General features: G+C 34.4%; 2 protein-coding genes across 5 annotated transcripts in view; one reads left to right on the top strand and one right to left on the bottom strand.

The window, feature by feature from the left end:
* The first annotated feature begins 1652 nt into the window (after nucleotides 1–1652).
* On the top strand, nucleotides 1653–2969 carry LOC110104740. Its single transcript, XM_020833977.2, has 3 exons — nucleotides 1653–2226; nucleotides 2311–2483; nucleotides 2608–2969. Exons 1-3 carry the CDS (start codon nucleotides 1717–1719, stop codon nucleotides 2717–2719), a joined length of 795 nt encoding a protein of 264 aa, XP_020689636.1. The 5' UTR covers nucleotides 1653–1716; the 3' UTR covers nucleotides 2720–2969.
* Nucleotides 2970–5377: 2408 nt separating this feature from the next.
* Nucleotides 5378–20292, bottom strand: part of LOC110104741 (transducin beta-like protein 3) — a 40061-nt gene continuing 25146 nt past the window's right edge. The window contains exons 12-16 of one of the 4 annotated variants that reach the window (XM_020833980.1): nucleotides 16814–16933; nucleotides 15010–15140; nucleotides 14762–14933; nucleotides 9094–9481; nucleotides 5378–5614 (exon numbers count right to left, since the gene is read on the bottom strand). In XM_020833980.1, coding sequence (XP_020689639.1) covers nucleotides 9098–9481; nucleotides 14762–14933; nucleotides 15010–15140; nucleotides 16814–16933 — 807 coding nt within the window. In that variant the 3' untranslated portion in view covers nucleotides 5378–5614; nucleotides 9094–9097. Of the gene's footprint in view, nucleotides 5615–8532; nucleotides 8642–8826; nucleotides 8923–9093; nucleotides 9482–11258; nucleotides 11661–14761; nucleotides 14934–15009; nucleotides 15141–16813; nucleotides 16934–20292 lie in introns of those variants that run through there. The other 3 variants (XM_028693721.1, XM_020833979.2, XM_028693722.1) reach the window with 3 other exon arrangements.

Raw genomic sequence — 20292 nt, 5'->3', positions numbered from 1 at the left:
GCCATAAATACAAGAAATATTTGTTGTTGATTGGAGAAATTAATGCTTGCGAATTTTTCTTAGGTCCGGTGCCCTGACGTAACTCTACGTTCGGATGCTAGTAAAATGATGTCACGTGCTCTTACTGTTTACCGCGCAGCCCGACGATCGGGATATTATGCAGATCGGGATTGTTATGTATTGGCTGATTTGTGCAGACCGGGATATTGCTCGATATTGCTCAGCAATAACGAGAAATATCATTCTGTCAAAACTAATACCAGCAATACCCTGGTTTTGCTAGGTATTGCTCAGTATTGTTAGGTATTGGTCTTGATATAGCGGTATTTCTAGTTATTGTCAAGCAATACCTAGCAATACGCAAACATAATAATATCGGGTTTCGGTCCGGGTCTGGTCGTCGGGCCGCGCAGTAAAGAGTAAGAGTACGTGGCGATATGTTATTGACCTCCGAACATAGAGCTACGTTCGGTGTTCGGACCTAATAATTATTCATTACTTGCATAGTCTCTGGATGGCATCTGAATCCCAATTAAACTAGATCACGTCGTATATACACTATGTACAATTTGTACATAAGTTGTATATAGGTGATGTGGTCTATTTTAATTGGAGTATAGACGCAAGCTGCATCCGGATTTCACACATAATAATTCCTCTAATGATTGACTAGAATCATGACTTGGATGAAATTAACACTTCTTGAAGTCGCCGACTAGTTTGTTAGCTATTGAGATCGGGCGAGTTGGCTTAGTCGACCTTAGCTTAAGAGTGCTTTGAGTCTAGTTAATCGAGAAACCAGTAATGAAAGGGCTTGGTGAGTTCAATGTAGCTTTTGACGACATCAGGTTGGCTTCAAGGAGTTCAGTGTAAAGTTTAAAGGACAGAAATATTTAAAAATTTTAAGATAATTCGAACTTAAAAGTCCAAAATAGATCCGATGTAATCTCAAATGAATTCAATTTTTATTATAGAATAGATTAAGGTTTTTGATTGGGATGACTTTTTTATTGTTTTATAAAATAATTAATTTTTTTTAATATTTATATTAAAAAATTACTTTAAAAAATAATAAGAAAACTGTCTCAAGTTTTATTTGAGATGCCTTTTTTGTTGCTTCTTAAAATTACTTTCTAGTACAAAATTAAATTTTTTGTATTTTTTATTAAAAATTTGTTTTAAGAAAAAAAAGTAAGAAAGCTGTTACATAAGATAGTATAATATATTGAAATATATTGTGTATTCTTTTATAATTAATTTTTAAATTTTAAATTTTAAATTTTGAATGAATAGATTTTTTTTTGGGAAAATGAATGAATAATCTTCTCTCGCCACGGATCTTTCTTAATTTCATTGCAGTTAATTCCTGTTGTCCTGCGTGCATAACCGTACAAGTGGCACTCAGATCTTCGTTCATTCCCGTAAGAAAAACATCAGGCTTTTTTTAATTCTCGGCTCCATGGTCGCGCTTCATGAGCAACGTGGTGAACCGAAACGTAGGCCCCGTGAGCGTTCCACGTGTTTCAACTTTCACGTCGCCCCGTGAAAACTCACGTGGCTTTCTTACGTGTCAACGGGTCCATCGCCGCCAGCTAGCGCCGTCACGACTGACCCAAACTTGACGCCGTCATGTACGCCTACATATAACGCCGGCCGCTTTTGTGAGGAGAGAGAGAAGAAGATCAAGAAGAAGCAGAGTAGCAGTCCAATCACGATATGAAAACGGCGATGATGCTCATCCGCTGCGGATCCATCTCTCCCCGTACTGAAATCGCCGGAAGATCACCGTCAGGCATACATGATGTAGGCATCGATTTCAACCGGCGCAGCTGGAGCATGCGGATGTCTCTGGATGTGAAGGAGAAGAGGGATCTGCCGTTACCGACGGGAGCGCCGAATCCGATAAGGCGGGTTCGATCCGACACCGATCTGCTCCGATCAACTCCTTTTAAGTCGAGATGGTCTCCTCCGATGAGTTTTTCGGAGGAGAAGGCCAATCTGGTGATGTCGATGTCACCGGCAATCGCGGAGGAGGCAGAGGACCTACTGTATTCAGGAGGAGGGATCGGAAATGGGAGGAAGATGGGCGGTGGCAGCGGCGGCAAAAGGGGCGGCGAAGCGAATCGCGAAGAGGATTCGAGGATCGGAACCTATTACCAGGAGATGCTGAAGACGGATCCTGGGAACCCGCTTCTTTTGAGGAATTACGGTAGATTCTTGCACGAGGTAATAAAAAATCTGAAGGAATACTCAACATCTATCACTCTCCTTTGTTACCTCCGTCTTCTGCTAACATTTTCGGAGTTTCAGGTCGAAGGAGATTTGGAGAGGGCGGAAGAGTACTACGGAAGGGCGATCCTCGCAAGCCCAAATGACGGCGAGTTACTCTCGCTTTACGGCAGATTAGTTTGGGAGTCTCAAAGGGATAGCAAACGCGCAGAGAGCTATCACGAACGCGCTGCGGAGGCCTCTCCTGAAAACTGGTACTTCCCTTCCTGCTTCTTCTTCTTCTTCTTCTTCCTCGCCGCCTTCATTTTTTCCCTCGCTCTTTCTTTGAAAATTCGTAACCTCATCTTGCAAAATCATGGCGATGTTGATTGCTTGCAGCTATGTGATGGGTTCCTATGCTCACTTCCTCTGGGACGCAGAGGAGGAAGAAGAAGAAGACGGAGAGGATGTGAGAGTTGCTTCATCGTCCGCATTCGTGGAGGCCTTCTGATTTGAATGGGCGGCTGTGATTTACTTCATCCTTCTCGATGATGCAAAGTGGTTAAGTTAAGTAAGAGATTAATGCTCTGTTAATTAAGAGATTAATGGTAGGTTAATTAAGAGCTAATAAATAGGATGGATTAGAAGATAGGGTGTGGAAACAGAGGAGAATGGGGCGGTGGCCTTCGCTGTTGTTTCCTTTGTCGTGTTCCTCTCCTCTTTTGCTAATATGTTAATCAATCAATTTTATTTCTATACAAGTTGATCATCATTTTTGATAAAAAAAAAAATTATCAAAATATTATGATCAAAATAAATAAAATTTAGTTTTAAAATCATTAAATTTATTTTTAAAAATTATATAATAAATAAATCATCACCATTGAATTCATCTCTTTGATTAAACTTTTAGTTCTTTCTTATCAATTTCAAGAGGTGTTGTGGCCTTCTATGTCTGTGTCATTGATTGAAGAAAAATTTTCGTTCAGATTTTTTCTGATAAGAGTGGGTTTGAGGACCAATAAATAAAAGATATTTTATAACATATAAAAATTAATAATACTTATCGGAGAAAAATATCGGAGGAATACGACGACAATCCGAAGTTGACAGGAGAAAATTAAATAATTAGGGAAAGCTTGACATTTTTTCTACCGGTTCAATTAAAAATATTACAATATATTGAAAAACATAATGACCGTTTAATTTCTAACCCATTTAGATTTTATTTGAGATAATTTTTTTATTATTTTTTAAAATAATTTTTTAAATAAAAGAGTTTATATATATATATATAATTAAAAAATTTATTTACAAAACTAGCAGCACATGAGCTAGGGCTGCAAGCGAACCAAACGTTCGACGAGCTACTCGATGTTCGGTTCAACTAAAGCTCGTTTGTTATCGTTTAATTAACTAAACAAACAAACATGAACAATATTCTAAATACTCGATTCTGAAATAAACAAACTTGAACACTAATGTGTTCTGCTCATTTATGTTTACGAACAACATCATTTGAAGTTTGCGAACAAGCTCGACATTAAGCTCGTTAAGAAGCTCGATAAAAGCACGATTTGTGTTTAATTTTAAACTCGTGTATAAGCTCGATAAAAATAATTAATATTTGACTATATAATTAATAAATCTAAATAATCAATGCCTTTGTTACATAAACAATTGCTTTTATTATAAATATTTTTGTTCATATCTATGTTCATGAACGTGTTCGTTTGATAGTTAAAAAAAAATTCGTTAAATATGTTTGCGAACAAGCTCGATAAGCACTAAGTGAACGAACATGAACTAAACATGAACCAAACATGAACACTCATTAATTTAAATGAACCAAATATGAACACAAACAATAAAGCTCGATAAACATGAACCAAACTTGAACAAGATAATATTAAATGAACACAACCATGAACACTCACATACTCGGCTCGGCTCGGTTCGTTTGCAGCCCTACACATGACTCAACTCACAATAGCATCACTATAATATTAAATAGAACAAAAAAATTCTAATTCATATTTTAACAAAACTAACATCACAACTTTGATAGTTTGTTTAAAAACAAAATGATAATTTTGTGACAAAAAATTCTTAATAATATGTGCATAAATCTCATTTTCATTGACATCAAGCACAACGAGAACCTTGCCATAGCACACCATGACACCACCATAGCCCCAAACATTGCAGACTACGATAATTGAATATTTATAGCCGATAATTGCATGCTATTACTACCACTATATCGAAGAACATGCTGAAATAAGGTAGCTCGATCAGCAAAGAAAAAGATACACTACTCTCTATGAAAGGAACTTTTATTTCGTTCGGTGTAAGGATGTAGAGGAGCGTTCGGTTTTAGACAAAAATGCGCCAATACCGAGGTGTACCGAGTTTTTTGTAGGCACGTTTTTGTCTAAAACCGAATGTTCCTCTACATTTGGTCGGAGGATGTAATAATTGTTCCTATGAAAGCACTAGTTCTAATCATATAAACCCAAAGAGCTGAAATTGGAGTTCAGATTGTCCTAAATTTAATTTAGAAGTTGTCTTAACTCAATATTTGCTTTGACATTCGTGCCTGATCAAAGAGATTTTTGATGACATATAAGTTAAATTTTTTAGGTCCTAGAATATTCGCAATGGTAGAGAGATGAAGAGCTTCGCGTCTTAATTTTGAAGGATGATCAAATAAACATACAGATAAAGAGATGGGTATAAAAGTAATAAGAGATCACAACTTTTACAAGAAAAATCCTGGAAAAAAAAAATCACAGGGTCTTGCCTAGCCGAAATGAATACACTAGTATTATTATTAATTAAAAATGATGTCTTTCCTCAAGGGAAGATGTTGGCTCAATGCAATAATATACAACGAACCCGATATCATGAGAGTTGTTCTCAAGAAAGTGTTGGTTTGTTCATTTGGTCAGTAGGATCATAATCGGGACATGGAGGTCAGAAGAATCGTAGTCAGACGACTAGGTAAAAGTGGTTGTTTAAGGAACTTAAGTTTTTGGTGCTTAGATCATCCAATCCTATTCATCCTACGTAGAACTATCAAGGTCAAATTTGAGACAATCATAATATTACCAATTTCCTCAACAATGGCAGCCAACATGGATCACAAAGGACAAAGAACACAGTAAAGTGCAAAGGAAAGCCATTTTTATTAGCCAGTATTCAATTTCCAGGTTTTCTCATTTGGAAGAATTCCCAGGCCTAATCTTGGCCAGAATCTAAAGCATAATATTATAATATATTTTTAAGCTCAGATAAAAACAAATACTCACCTGAAATTGAAATGTTCTCAAGAATCAGATATCCTTCAGCTCGGATTCTGACTCACTTTCTTGTGTTTTATTCTTGCCTAAAAATGCTGGTGTCACTGTAACAATCCCAGTACAGAATAATGTTACTATTGATAAGAAATCATAAAGGTTACCTATAGAAAATACTCAGCCTGCTTCACAAAAATATTTAAGATAAGGAAAAATATAAATGTTCATAAGAGAATTTGTCAAAAGTAGCAACAACAATTTCAAGCCTTTATCCCACTATATGGGGTTGGCCATATGAATCTTTTTTTTTCCGTTGTGAAGTTCCTATTTAAGTCTTCGTTTGGGACAGCTTTCTTACTTCTTCTTAAAGCAGTTTTTTAGTATAAGAATTTTCTTTATTGTACTAGAAAGTTGCTTTAAAAAACAGTAAGAAAGCCATCTCAAACGAAGCTTTTAATCTAATACAAAAATATCATTTCTAATATTTTTTAAACAAATCTTTTTAGGTGTACCTCTAAACATAGGCACATAAGAAAATATTAAATATAAAGGAAAAAAAATGATAGTCACAAAAGCTGTAGGGATAAAAGAAAAGAAAATTGCCAAGAAAAATATATGTTAAATGTACAAAGTGAAGCCACATTGATAAAGGTATTTGGCAAGGTTGGAGTAACACTGAGGAAAGGCATATAGTTTAGCAAATTTTCCCTTCTTTTAGAAAGCTGAAAGTGAAGAGAGAAATCATGACGGAATAAGTATACCAGCCTTAACTAAATCATACAAAAGCATACCAGCCTTAACTTTAAATCATACTAAGGCAATTCATACATTCCTTGCCAATCTTGACGATTTGTAAACTCAATTCATCAAATTTCTACCAAATACCGAATTCCGCAATAAAATCTCAATCTCAAGTCTCAACCCATATTTCTGGCTTTCGCCCCAAATTCAAATGATTTGATTATGGCATGTTTAAATCATAGGAGTGCTAGATCATTTTTTGAGATAGATGGTAGTTTGGCAACGAGGGTGAATTTTAGAGGCAAGTGTAAATCTGTGTGAAAAGGTACAAGTAGCCTGTGGCAGATAAAATTAGAGTGTCGTCTTAGATGATTTGATCACATAAACTGTCAGCCTTTCAATGACCATGTTAGGAGAGTAGATGTATTAGAAACAGTCTATTTTAAGAAAGATAGAGATAAGTCTAAAAAGACTTAGCTAGAAAGTATTAGAAAGGATATTTTTATTAGATTTAAAGAATGACTCTTAAAAAAGCACCATGGAGAGAAGTGATTCATGTAGCTGTCCCTACATAGTGGGATAAAGGCTTGTTGTTGTTTTATGTGTAAATCTTTGTGATGGATTTATAAATATAATGAATTTCGGTGACATTTGGGTAAATCTCCTGAATTTAAATCAAGATGTTTTTCACAAATAATAATCCAAATATGTACAACAAAACATAAAAGATGCATTATTCATATGGGTGGACATAATGTGGAGGGATTAAGTTAAGAAGACAGACCAAAGCCTGCATGAATTAAAATTGTACAAAAAGATTTATGAAAATCAGATTTAACAACTCAAATAATTTGTGCAAATAAACTTACCAATTAAAACAATACTCAACCAGAAAGAATGAAAAATAATGATCAATAAAACTGACATAAAACAATTTGGATACAACTAATATGATGATTATGATTATATAATTTACCAACCTCGAATGTGGATATACGTCTTTCTATCTTATTTTAATAAAATCATGAAGAGTGTTATTTGTAAGTACAACAAATAATCTTCACTTGAAGGACACTGGGTTTTGGTTTGCAAAAGCACAAGAACATTATTTTTTCAGGTTTAGTTTGCTAGTAGAATACTGAGCAAAATATTAAAAAGGCAATAGGAAATATAGGTGGCAACTGACGATAAGAAGGCTATTGCTTGGCATCCAGGATCGTCAACTAAGGCTATTTGCTTAACATTGCATTTAATCCATAAACAAGTGTCAGATTAATTAACCAACATAAAATAAAAAACAGCCATAAAAAGCTTCTTAGGAGGGAAAAAAGAGCTTATCTGGTCATAATGAGAAGACAAGAGGCCTTCCTCCCAACTTCGACAGACAATAACAGGATTTGCGCAAGTAGTAACAACAAAAACCACCAATTTCACACAGCCAAGAAGGCGCAAGCAAGCCATGAACATAAAAATGGTCACTGGAATCATGAATGTTCGCATAAAATATAGACCATATCATAACCCACCAAGACCTGAATTGCATAGCTCTCTAGATGATCCCTATAATCAAATCCAAGCTTGCATTTCAAAGGTGAATGCTTGGATCAGTCAAGCTCATCTTCTCTGCTGATGGGGCAATTGTGAAAGGGCCATGTTTGGCAAGCGACATGTCCGAAATGGGAACGTGAAGGTTTGCGTGACAATATGCGTGAGATAATGTTGTGCTGTTGTGAGCACATTCTTGGCAATCTTGAACATAAAAGAGTGGAGCGGTGAATTGTGCACATTCTTCGCACATGCATATACATGTGGTGTGTACTGTTGTGGTGTGTCCATGCATGTGCAGGTGTGTGCAAGTGTGCAATTGTACATATGTGCGGGTGCGTGTGCACATAAGCATGCATGTGTGTGGGTATGTGTGCCCGTGTGGGTGTGCATATAAATGTGAGTGCATGTGTCTATGCGTGTAATGTGTGCATGTGCGTGCGCATGTGTGTGTATATATCTCCATTATTTTTTGTCGAGCATCTCAACTCAAAATAATTTTGATTTAAAACCAAGCCGGAATCAAACTTTTTATTTTACTCGAGCAAGACTCAATTAGATATCAGCCGTAGATATAATCCATAAATCATCACAAATAAATAAAGTTGATTAAAATGGAAAAAAAGCCACGGCATCAATATGCTTTGTAATCACTTGGCACTTTAAAACTGGGAAATTATCGATGCAACTATCAGTTAAATCATTTTCAAACACTAATTTGAAAAAGAAAACCATTTAATATAACGAAAGAGTAAAAATAACCATTTCGGTCCTCCTAACTAGAACTTAGCCAAGCCACTTGTAGACAAAAGCTTTCAGGACAACTAGGACATCAGGTGCGTTCTCACCTAGAACAAATGAAGTAAACAAGCATTAAAAAAAGTTCATGTTACAATTAGCTTGGATCATTAACATCATTAACATAGTTAACTTGGGGGAAAAAAGATAGCAATGAAAAAAACTTTGTTTATAAAATGCTACCATGATACCAGCCAGGTGCTTGTGAAATTGTGAAACAAAAAAAAAAACTCGGGGCACCAAAAAAAGAGGTATGTTTAATAACATTGTAGTGATATTACAGGGAATGGAAAAACTTCCAGATTGATGGCTACAATTGTAATAGATAACACTGAAAAAAAACATAAAAAAGGATCAGCAAGATTGCAAATGCTAACCAAATAAAATTAGTAATCAAAATAAGAATAATTAATAAAACAAAGGGGTACAACTCTGCAAAATTTATCAAGACGACTCTACAGAGTCTTCTTGTAGAAAAGAGCCACAGGTTGAGAGATTTAACCTTCTCATGAAATAGAGGCAATAGTAGATGCAGACTTTAGTTTCTTTGCTGAAAAACCCTTCTTTGATTTGTTTGTTTTCCTTTTCTTTGGAAAAACCCTTTCTTCCACATCTGGAGAAATTGCCTTGAATTCTTCATTGATAACTTCATGGTGATCATTTGCTTGCTTACAAAGTTCAGAAGGAATATGCTTCTCCAGCGCAACAAACTCTGAGGACAACACGGATGTTTCACTGGACTGCAGTGAAACATTCTCAGGTTCTATGACGGACATTTCATTTAAAACGTAATCCAACAAGTAACTGCTCCTCACAAGCCTATCAATTCTGCTGAAGTGCCTCTGCGAGTAAGGAATAAGACCTTCTAAAAGTTCACTGATGCCTTTTATCTGATAGATAAGTAAGAGGATATATTAGAAATGTTCCTTAAATGATCATGAAAATCTAAAAGATCATCTAAAGTAATTGTAAGCAGAAAAATAGAACTAGTGTATGAGGAAAGCCATTTATAGATAACAAATGCATTTGAAGAAAAAAAAAATCGGAAACTTTGCATCAAATTCAGAACTGCATTGGTGAATTTAGTTATCGTCTTGAATTGACTACTGGTTATAGAGAAGAAAATATGAAAACAATACGAAACAACAAAAAATGCACACTGTGAAGATCGTTCTTCAATTAGCCTGAAATCTGAGTGAAGAAACAAGCTGTGTATGAAAGAAAGGAAAAAAAAAAACTTATACAATAGGTACGTCCCATAAAATGTCTTCAATGATACAAAAAAAAATCACAAGATAAAATTGGGGGGGTATGCACTTCAAAGTGTGGACGTTGGGTAAATGCAAAATTCAGAATATTTCTACACCAAGAATGTTTCCATTAAATCTTAGGCTCTTACCAATATCAGGAAATGCTAAGGACGGCATTCCGATGCCAGAAGACAACTTATGTTTAAATATTAGGAATTTTCCCGCAACATTTCGAACATGCTTCTCAAGTTCAGTAGCATCAAGAAGCAGAACCAGTTAACATTGAAAATAAATGATTGCTAATTGAAGTTTGCCTACCTATTACACAATGACAACGGCAACGACAACGCAAAGATGATGAGTAGTACAAAAAAAATTTGAGAAATAAACATATAGAGAATGAGAGGGATTGGTTTTTTGACTTCAATCAAAATAAGAATGTTAAGATGAATGTGAGGAAAACTTATGAAAGTTAAATTGAAGAACAAAAATATTATATGACGGAGGGAGTAACATATATTGAAGATATAGTAAAATAAATAAATTTGGGTGTTTTGCACATCTTTGACAAAGAGTGAAATAAGTGATATGAGGATCTGATCATGAGGATAATGAGTCAATATGATCATTCATTTTAAAGAATACTAAAACAAGAAGCATTCTCCTTAATTTAGGCATTACAGTGTGAATATATTAGATCAGAATAGTTAGTTCTTGACGTCCGTTTAATTGATAATAATTAAAAAATGTTAACGAAGTTGATTTTCATATTGCACACATGATGTCATATATGTTGCCAAGAGCCATAGGCACAATCAAACCTTCATTAGACATCATATGAAAGAGATTAAGGACCTGGAAGTCAGGCCATTGAATTAACATTTTGATTATAACAAGTTACGAATCAATTCAATTTTTTTTTACTCTTTTAGATAAGCTTGTTTTAAAATTTTAAATTCTCTATTAACATAATTTCTATTTAAATTATATTATAGATTGAAGTTATCTAATTTGGTATTGGTATATATGATTCACTTTAAATAAGACTACACGACAAAGCATTCCTTGCAATTTAGACATCAAATCATGGAAGAAGAAAAAATCGAATCAAATGATGACAAATGATCTAATTTATTGTTGAAGATTGAAGAATATTGACAATGGTGGTTCTCAAATCACACCATTAAGATCGAAGAGGATGTTGCTAAGAATCCAAAGGTAAGATCAAATAATTGATAGCACATCATAATATCATTTGAGGGAAATCAAGACAACAAAAGCTAGACCGCTGGATTAAAATTCAAATTACAGCATAATAATAATGAGTCTTAATTCTTAATCTTAGTCGAATAATCTTAATTTTAAATTTTAATTTCCGGATCAAGACTTTTTTTCATGAAATTTTTTAGTAGATTGAAGTTACGTAATTTGTTATTATTGAATAGGGGTTTCTTCTTTTTGCGAAATTTATTTCTGAGTAGATCAAACATTTCCCTGTTATAATATCTTCGAATAAATTCAAATCAAATTATTCCAATTCTTTTCCCTTTCCCCTCCTCCCTCTGCCATTGTTTTTGACTTTTTGTAGTAAGAAAACTGAAGCCTAAGGTTTTCTTGGCACTGTAGCCTGTTGCCACTACTTCCAGAAACCGTGGCTGGGTATTATTATGAACTGGGTAGACCCGGGAAAGGCACCTGAAGCCTTTTGCTTGCCGCATCTGCTCTCTGCTTTTGCAAGCAGCTGAATCTTACTGCTGTTATAGCTGCTGCTCTTGCTCTCAGCTTGCTGCCGCTGCACCCCTCCATAGTTACTGAGACCCTATGATGCACAAATACATACATGACAATGCGGACACGGGATATATCAATTATTAAAAATTATAGAACAGGATACGTGTTTGACTCGGCATTATAAATTTTATAGAGGGAGAGAGAAATTTAATGAGCAGAATAGTAAAAATAATTGAGAAATAATAAGTCATTTAACAAGGATTTGTGCTTAAATAATTAATATTAGGATTTCAAAAATCGGGCGTCAATTGTGTGTCAAACATTGAGTGGGGAGATGATAATGCTGTTGAGTGGCGTGCATTGATATTTTGTAATGGATATCAAGCATTGATGTTGAGATGGTGTTGGTCGTCGATGTCGAGACAGCATTGGTCATCAATGTTGTGACGACATTAAAAAAAGATGAGATGTCGAAATAGCATGGGGGTGTGATTATGGATGTAGAAATTATTAGCGTTGACCGTCAATGTTAAGACAGTTTCAGCCATCAATGTAGAGATGATTTTGAAACGTTGATGTTTGATGGCGTCGGACGTCGATGTTGAGATAACAATGCGGTATTGTGAAATTTTAATTGTGACCGACCAAAGAGAAAATAAAATGTGAATGTTTGGGGAATGAAGTTATTGAGTACGGGCAATTGATTTGAGGCTATGGAGAGGAAATAAATTTTTTTCTTTTTATTTTTTTAATAAATAAAAATTTTGAAATACAAGAGATTATATTAAAAAAATTTCATAAATATTTAGAACATGTGTGTCCAATTTATTTTAATATTTTTTTAATTACATACATCTTTGGCATCCCCAAAAAGTCTCATAGATGTGTTGGGCGCATGTCATGTCTGATACGTGTCAAACACTAAATACCTCTTTAAGGAAAAGTGTCGGTGCATCATAGTTGAGACATGTAAGGGAAAAATCCAAGAAGGCCAAGGTGTTGGTTACTGCATTCCATCAAATAGAAGATTTGTTTGATGTTTCCTAAACTTTATTAAGGAAATGGACATTTATGACTATCTAAAGAGGGGGAAGCAAGAAAATTAAAAAATAGTGTAGAAGGATTGTGGGACTAAACCAATTTTGGTACGTATCTTCGAGTACACGGATTAAGGAGTTCTAATAACTACATCAATTGTCTTATGGATCTTAGATTGCAATTCGTGTGCCTCCTCTTTCTATTTTAGCCATTGGATTGGAGACTTTTTTTCCGAAATAGGAAAATGGGTAGTACGCTTACATTCAAATCATTAAAGATATGTATGCATAAGCTATTACTTGTGTTCAAACACAAGGTGGTTTGACCAAGTTTTTTCCTATTTCGGTTGGATTACATCAAGGATCATCCTTAAGCCCATATCTTTTTACTTTAGTCATGGATGTTCTCACTAGACATTTGCAAGAGGATGTACCTTGGTGTATGCTTTTTGCTGATGATATTCTTCTTGTTGATAAGACTAGAGAGGGAGTTGAAGGTAAACTTCATGAATTATGGAGGTCAACCTTAGAGTCTAAAGGTTTTTGCTTGAGTAGATCTAAAACGGAATATATGGAGGTTGGAGTAGCTCCAATGGAAGATAAGATTAGAGAGAGTCGCCTTAGATGGTTTGGTCACATTAAATGGAGGCCTTTAGATGACCCGGTTAGGAAAGAAGAGGTATTAGATTTGACTTATGTTAAGAAAGGTAGAGGTAGACCTAAAAAGAATTGGTTAGAAGATATTAGAAATGATCTATCTTTATTCGATTTAAATGAGAATTTGACTTTTAACAGGACACAATGGCGAAAAAGGATTCATGTAGCCAACCCATGTACTGGGACAAAGGCTTGATATTGTTGTTGTTGTATAAATAGCTTTTGTTTATTTCTACACAATGAATGTTTTGATGCTCACTACATGCAACCTCACGTCCGTCGATTGTCATTCACGTCATGCATGCTCGAATTGATTGTAGATTATATATGGGGGTCAACAGATTGAGTACTGCGCATTTTTTAGAGGAAATATCATAATATGAAGGAGAGCCAAACAACTTGTTGCTTTAAAATCTAAATTTATATCTGAATTTAGAGCCTATGCCCAAGAAATTTGTGAGCATCTATGGATCAAAATAAATTTGGAATATTTAAAAATTAAATGAGAAGAACTAAAAAAGACATTGTGATAACAAATCTACTATCGGCATTGCTCATAATTTAATACAACATAATCGTATAAAATATATAAAGGTAACTAGATAATCCATAAAAGAGAAATAAGAAAGTGGGTTGATCTATACTCTATATGTGCAAATATGAAATCAGCTTGCTGACATTTTCACCAAATGACTTTGTAGCCCCACAATCAAAAATAGTGTAAGACTCTATAGCCCCACAATCAAAAATAGTGTAAGCAAATATGAAATGGTAGATTTATACCATTCAGTTGGAGGGGAGCATTGAAGGATCCTGAGATACACAAGTCAACCAATCTTAGTAGAGAAACTTGAGCACACATAAAAAGGATTCTAAATGTTGCATCAATACTCGTATGGCCTTTAGATTACAATTCATGTATCTTATCTTCCTATTCTAACTGTCAGCCTCTCTTGGAAACTTCTCTCTTTTTATAAATAGTTTTAATTTATTTCTATTATAAGCCTTTTGAAGAAGCCTATAAATATTTTCATACTTCATACATAATCAAGCAATAAAATTAAAAATATTTTTTCCTATTTTCCTACTTTTTATACAAAGGATATTACTGTGATAAAAAAAAATAGAAGACCAAACCATTGAAAAAAGGCTATCTACACCGAGAAAACTTAATTAATAGATTGGTTTACATATCAAAATGCATCCATCATAGGACGGGGAAAATTAATGCCAAATTATTGGAATAGAAAGGGATGATCCTAACCTAGACTTTGTTAAAAAATGCATAATAGGTTGGAAAATGGGAATTCATAAATCCAACCTCAAATAATTGGAATAAGGTTAATGATGATGAAGAAGAAGATGGTGACATATATGAGACTCATGTGGCTTTCTAGACTGTTTAAGTATGAAAAGGCTTCTGCAATAACATTGGAAATCAAAGTTCTCGGGATAAATCAACCTAGTAAAGCTTGCAGACTTGCTATTACATTACCTCTATAACTTCCGTAGGCGGAAACAACTTAAATACTCGAAAAAGCACGAAGTTGGCAACATGGCACAGTTTAGGTTTTGTATTCCACTCCCGAACATACTCAAGAAGAACACGGAGTTCATCCTTCCCAATATTGCGGAGAGATTTCTCGAGGGGATCTACAGCATCTCTCCTACACGATAAATCAAATGAGTAGCCAAGGAGAAAATAATAGCAAAACAAGACCAGACTAAACAACTACTACAAACCTGCATAGTTGAGAGAGCAATTCAAAAAGTTTATGTGGTCTTCTCAGTTCAAATGCAAGTTGAATTGCCTTGGCATAATCAGCATCTGAGATAGCATTTTCGAGTTCTTGGCCTCTAAGAATTGCTTCCTCCTGTATACCCAGCCAAAAAAAAAACCAGATGTTACCAAAGAAAATATAATAAATATAGCCAATAAAGTTATCCAACGAAAAATTAGGTTTTCATGGCAGAGAAATGGAGGGTGGCTTAACATTCAGAACGTAGCATAGAAATTTTTTGCCAATAAGAAAAATTTGCAAGTAAAGAAAATACCAAGTTAAAAAACAATATCTCAAAAAATTTTGAGATAATCGCACATAACAAAAGAAATGGTGAAATATGAGAAGAATATCCGTGGAAAAGAAAACAATGGCTCCAAAAACAAATTTTATTGCACTTCGCTGCGTGTATGACTTTTGAATATAACATTAAAGAAGTGCTTAGAATAACTATTTATATTCAAGGAGAACAAGCCCACGCATCAACAAGTATGCAACTATAGCAACATATATGATGAATGCAAATTTCAGTTTATTTTAGTTTTTATTGTAATTTGAATGATATAGTTTTCTTTATTTTTTTATGCTACCCTATGATGGAATTCATCCAATGATCATGAGTAGGTAGTGCTTGGGCTTGGCAAACTTTGGGTGTGCTAGCTAGTTGGGTTCTTTGGCCTTTGGGCTGCTGGTTGCTTCTCGGTTTGGGCTTAGCTGCTCGGTTTTGGGCTGTGTTTTTTGGAGCTGCTTGCTTCTAGCTCATTAATGCTTGAGCTGCAGTTTTAACTCATTATTTTGGAAAATTATCTCACTTTTTAGCTCATTATGTGGAGTGGATTCTTACCCTTTCCCCTTCTCTGTGGCTCTTCGGTTTTCCCTGCCTGGTTGCCTGTTCTGGTTCCCCTAGCTGCTATTCCGGTTCCCCTCCCCTGGCCACCCGTTCCTTCCCTCCTTGGTTGCTTTCTCTGATTTTCTGAGTGGTTGTTCGGGTGCTATTTCTGGGCTAAATGATGGCCTTCCATTTCCCCTTACTTGATTGGTTCGGTTGGAGGTGGTTTGGTTGTTTGGCTGCCCCCTTTTCTCCAATAAAATTGAGATGTTTTGAAGCATAAAAGGTTGTTGATTATTTGAGCAAAGTCTCTTAAAAAATCCCGAGGGTTTCTTCTTCTTTGGAAAAGCTTGAAAGCTTGTTCCATTTCTCTCTTCCTCCCTACTATTTCATCTTGGGCTTCTAACCTCTTTCTTCTCTCTGCAAGTTCCACTCCACTTTTATCTTTCTTCTTGAGCTATTGGAGGCGTTTGTTGGCTGATTTTGTAGCATTTGCCAGAGGAGTTTTGGTGGACGTTGGACCTTGTAGCTATGGTGGACCCTTGGTTTGCAAGCCCCTAAGCACTTCTTTTATATTGCCTACTTTCGTTGCATGTGAGGAAACCGCTTGTCGGTTGTTCTGAGGGTAGTTGTTTTTAATTTTAATTTTGTTTCGTTTGTTTGGCTTTCGTTTGTTCTTGAAGTTTGTTTGGATGTTAGTATTCTAAGTGTTGAATTGATTCATGTTCTACTAGTCCTGGTGTTCTCCTCTCTTGGCTTTTTCTAATCTAGTTTGTCCACATCAATATATTACAAGTGCAGCAATTGGAAACATAGTATATCAAATGATATCAATGCAGAAACTAAGCCAGAAAAAGGGAGATATCCTTAGCAGTTTAATGTACATTTTGCTGAAAGATAGCAACAATGGATGATGGACTTGGACAAAGGTGCTTACTTCCATTCGAAAATTCTCCTCCTTGTCTGCAGCAGTACTGTCAAACCATAGATTAATAACTGCATCTTCACCGCCAGTAGCAAACATTTCAGACTTCCTGCCAATAGCCAATGCCCAAATCTGCAGATTAAAGGAACAAAGAAAAGAAAAAAATATGTTCAAAGAAGACATCTATTACACCCAAGAATATGCATATCATTGTTTCATATCAAGCAGATCAAAACCATTTTCCTACGTGAGAATTCATTCTGTTAGTCATATGCTAGTTTGTCAGAAGACCAAAGAAAAAAATTTCATTGGAATAAGTGGAACAAAACAGGCAAGCTACTTTATCAAGATTCCAGCAGCCAACTTACCAAGCAGGTGGCTATAATACAGAAAAAACTAGCTCTGAAGGCCTCTGGCAAGATTATTGAAGTTGGACTATTTTAGGTGATGTCAGACAAAACTTTTTTTTTTCAATTTCTGCTGGAAAGTTTGTCGATTAAAAATCACCATATGTTTTTAGAGAGACTAAATTTAGTGACTATAATACAGAAAAAAACAAATATGGCCAGCAGCAGTTGTAGCAGGCAGGGTTTTTTAGCTGTTTTGAGGATGTAAGAATGCATGTGCCTTTTATGCAGATAGAATAAGAATGTTAGGAAATTTTGAGAAGAGGAGAAATGGATAAGAAAGTTCAGTTAAACTAGAAGGAATTAACGACGCAGAAATGATGCAAAAAGTCTTGCGGTGTCATGTTTCCTAATTGAAATCAAGGATGAAATAAAAGGTTAAATGAGCAATATACAAATTATTAATATAGACAAAAACTTATTTGTTTCAAAGAAAATTAGAAGAATATGCAAAATTTGCATCAAATGATATTTTAAGGATAAAAAAAATAAAAATTCTGTATATAGATTTAGGACCGGTGAAAATTACACGATCAGTCTCACAACACAAAAAAATTTCAAATTATACAAGATTGAAAATTGTTTATCACTCAAACAAATCAAACGCTAATATTAAAGAATATAAAGAGAACAAGGAAAAAAAGTAACCAAACAACAATCAAGCCCTCGAACAAGACCTCATCACTAAAGAAATACACCTCAAATTTTGTGTTCAGCACTCGCAACAAATTAGAATGATCGGCAACCAACTAGTACACAAATTTGAGAGCAGCTAAAAATTTTTAGAAAGGTAAAAAAAACTATCTTTTACATGCGTCAAACTCTTTATTTGTAGTCACGGAATTCCCTATAACAAAATCAAGCATTAGGCACAAAATTGATACATTCAGAAGCCGAATCAAGGGCAAATTATTGGGTCAGGTGACCGAACGCAGAGATAGGTCCGGATATTAATAAAATATTATTTTAAATTTAGAACAAGTAAAGCGCAGGTAAAGCGCAGGTAAAGCGCAACTAAAGCGCAAGTAAAGCGCAGGTAAAGCGCAAGTAAAGTGCAACTAAAGCGCAAGTCAAAAGCGCAAGGTGACGCGACAAATTTTTATTGGATGTCCGAACTTATTTTTCGCCTCCGGTCACCTGACCCAATAATTTGCCCGAATCAAGAGGCATGTATCATTACAAAACAACGCATACAAAACAATCGGAACAACAAAAATCATAGAATTCCATGACAGAGGAAAGCTGCAACTAACAAGTCAACAATATGAGTGCATGGTCTAGCAGGAGACGAAGCCACCGGCTAAATAGAGCTCCACAATTCCCATAACAGAGATCCATAACTCATACATTGGAAACAAAGCCAAAAATAGAGAGCTAAAATCATACCCAAGAACAAATTCGTACAAGGCTAGATCAAATACAAAATTCATGCAGGCCCATATCAAATACAATTCCAAACAAAGTCTAACAGCAAACTATAAGAGAACACTCCAATTAAAGACCAAATTCCTTGCAAGCCCAAAAACATAGAACTCCATCAACAAAAATGAACAAGAAATTAGATCAAATCAAACCAAGGTCAAAGAGCTGACTGATAAAGTCAAAATCAACATAAGGAATCGAACTAGGCCAGAGAAGAGTTCAGAACATGAAAAAATATGAACCATTCTCATAAAAATCATTATAGGAAAGATAAGAATAAAACTAAAATTTTGAAAATAAGGCAATTAAAGAAAAATCAAAACTCAACAAGTCGATTGGTATTAAATATGTCCAAGTTAAAAAATTTGTCTCCAACGAATCAAAGATTCGATAGTATCAAGCAAGCTTGGGCTGTTGGGCATAACTACTATATTTTTAGAATTGAGTGTATAGAATTGTTTAATAAAGTGTTGGATATGAATTCACAAAGAAGAGATAGAAAGAGAGAATAATCCAATGCATTTTTAGCAAATTTATGAAATAAAATATAAAAAAAAATACATCAAAGATTGGACAATTACTAGAACTCCACGAAATTATCAATCTTTAAGCATTCATCCCATTGTGCGTGTAATTTTGTATGATCTTGCCATTATAGCGATTAATTTCTGAAAGATTTCTATAGATGATTCTTTAGAATTTATAAAATCATTACTTCATACGATGGTTTGAATCCAACATATATCTTATTCACATCAGTAGAGTAAATTTACAATTATAATAATTAGCAGTCAACTTTATGCGCATAATTTCATGGAAAAAGATAAATCAAGAAAATGACTAATATAATTAGAAACAACTAATAAAAATATCAAAATATCCCTAATTAATCCCTAAGGATGAGATGAATAAAAAAATTAAACAAGTAAACCACAGAAATATGTTATAACAAAATATGGAATGAGCATCTTCTTCAAAGAAAACTAATCCAAACAACTAAAAGTCAATCAAACCAAAGTATACACTTTTAGATTTGACCATTTAAATGGGGTTTTAAATGTAAATTCTCCTTTAAAGAAATCATTATTAATACATCAATTAAAATATTGACATAATTTAGCTGTTTCCATATGCCTCTTATTAAAATTATGTGGAATAAGAAACCAAAAAGTCAATATTATCCTTTGATAATAAAGATACTTTGTTAGATGTTTCATAAGAAGTTAAATCTTCAAATTCATCAATTGATTCATCAACTATTATCCTTTGATTGGTTCAGTTTCACATTAAAAAAAAGGATAGATTCGGATTCAATAAGATAGGTTTAGGTTCATGTAAATAAATATTTTATAAAAAGGATAGCAGTCAACTATTGATAAGTTTAGGTTCATGTAAAATTGTAAATAAATATTTTATGATAAATGGATAGATTCGGATTCAATAAGATCAGTTGTAGATTCATATTGCAAATATAAATCATCTTTTACATCTAAGAAATCATTAAGAGAATATTCATATAACGATCGTCTCTTCAATAAGACCAATCTACCTACGAATGATTCTTGTGTTTGTGTTTAGCAAGCTTGAGCGAGATTATTAATGAATTTTTTTTAGAAACACTAAGCATGGACGTTTTAGTCCTAATATGAGAACAATTGTAAT

This window comes from Dendrobium catenatum, unplaced genomic scaffold, assembly GCF_001605985.2.
Source record: "Dendrobium catenatum unplaced genomic scaffold, ASM160598v2 fragScaff_scaffold_343, whole genome shotgun sequence".
In the NCBI taxonomy this organism is placed as follows: domain Eukaryota; kingdom Viridiplantae; phylum Streptophyta; class Magnoliopsida; order Asparagales; family Orchidaceae; genus Dendrobium; species Dendrobium catenatum.
Note: the sequence above shows the minus strand (reverse complement) of the source record. Positions and strands in the feature narration are given on the sequence as shown.

What these genes read in the sequence shown, in the direction of transcription:
- LOC110104740 (XM_020833977.2), top strand. Translation starts at nt 1,717, where the DNA reads ATGAAAACGGCGATGATGCTCATCCGCTGCGGATCCATCTCTCCCCGT. An exon ending in ACGGTAGATTCTTGCACGAG is followed by an intron (nt 2,227 to 2,310) that starts GTAATAAAAAAT and finishes TCGGAGTTTCAG; the next exon opens with GTCGAAGGAGATTTGGAGAG. An exon ending in GAGGCCTCTCCTGAAAACTG is followed by an intron (nt 2,484 to 2,607) that starts GTACTTCCCTTC and finishes GATTGCTTGCAG; the next exon opens with CTATGTGATGGGTTCCTATG.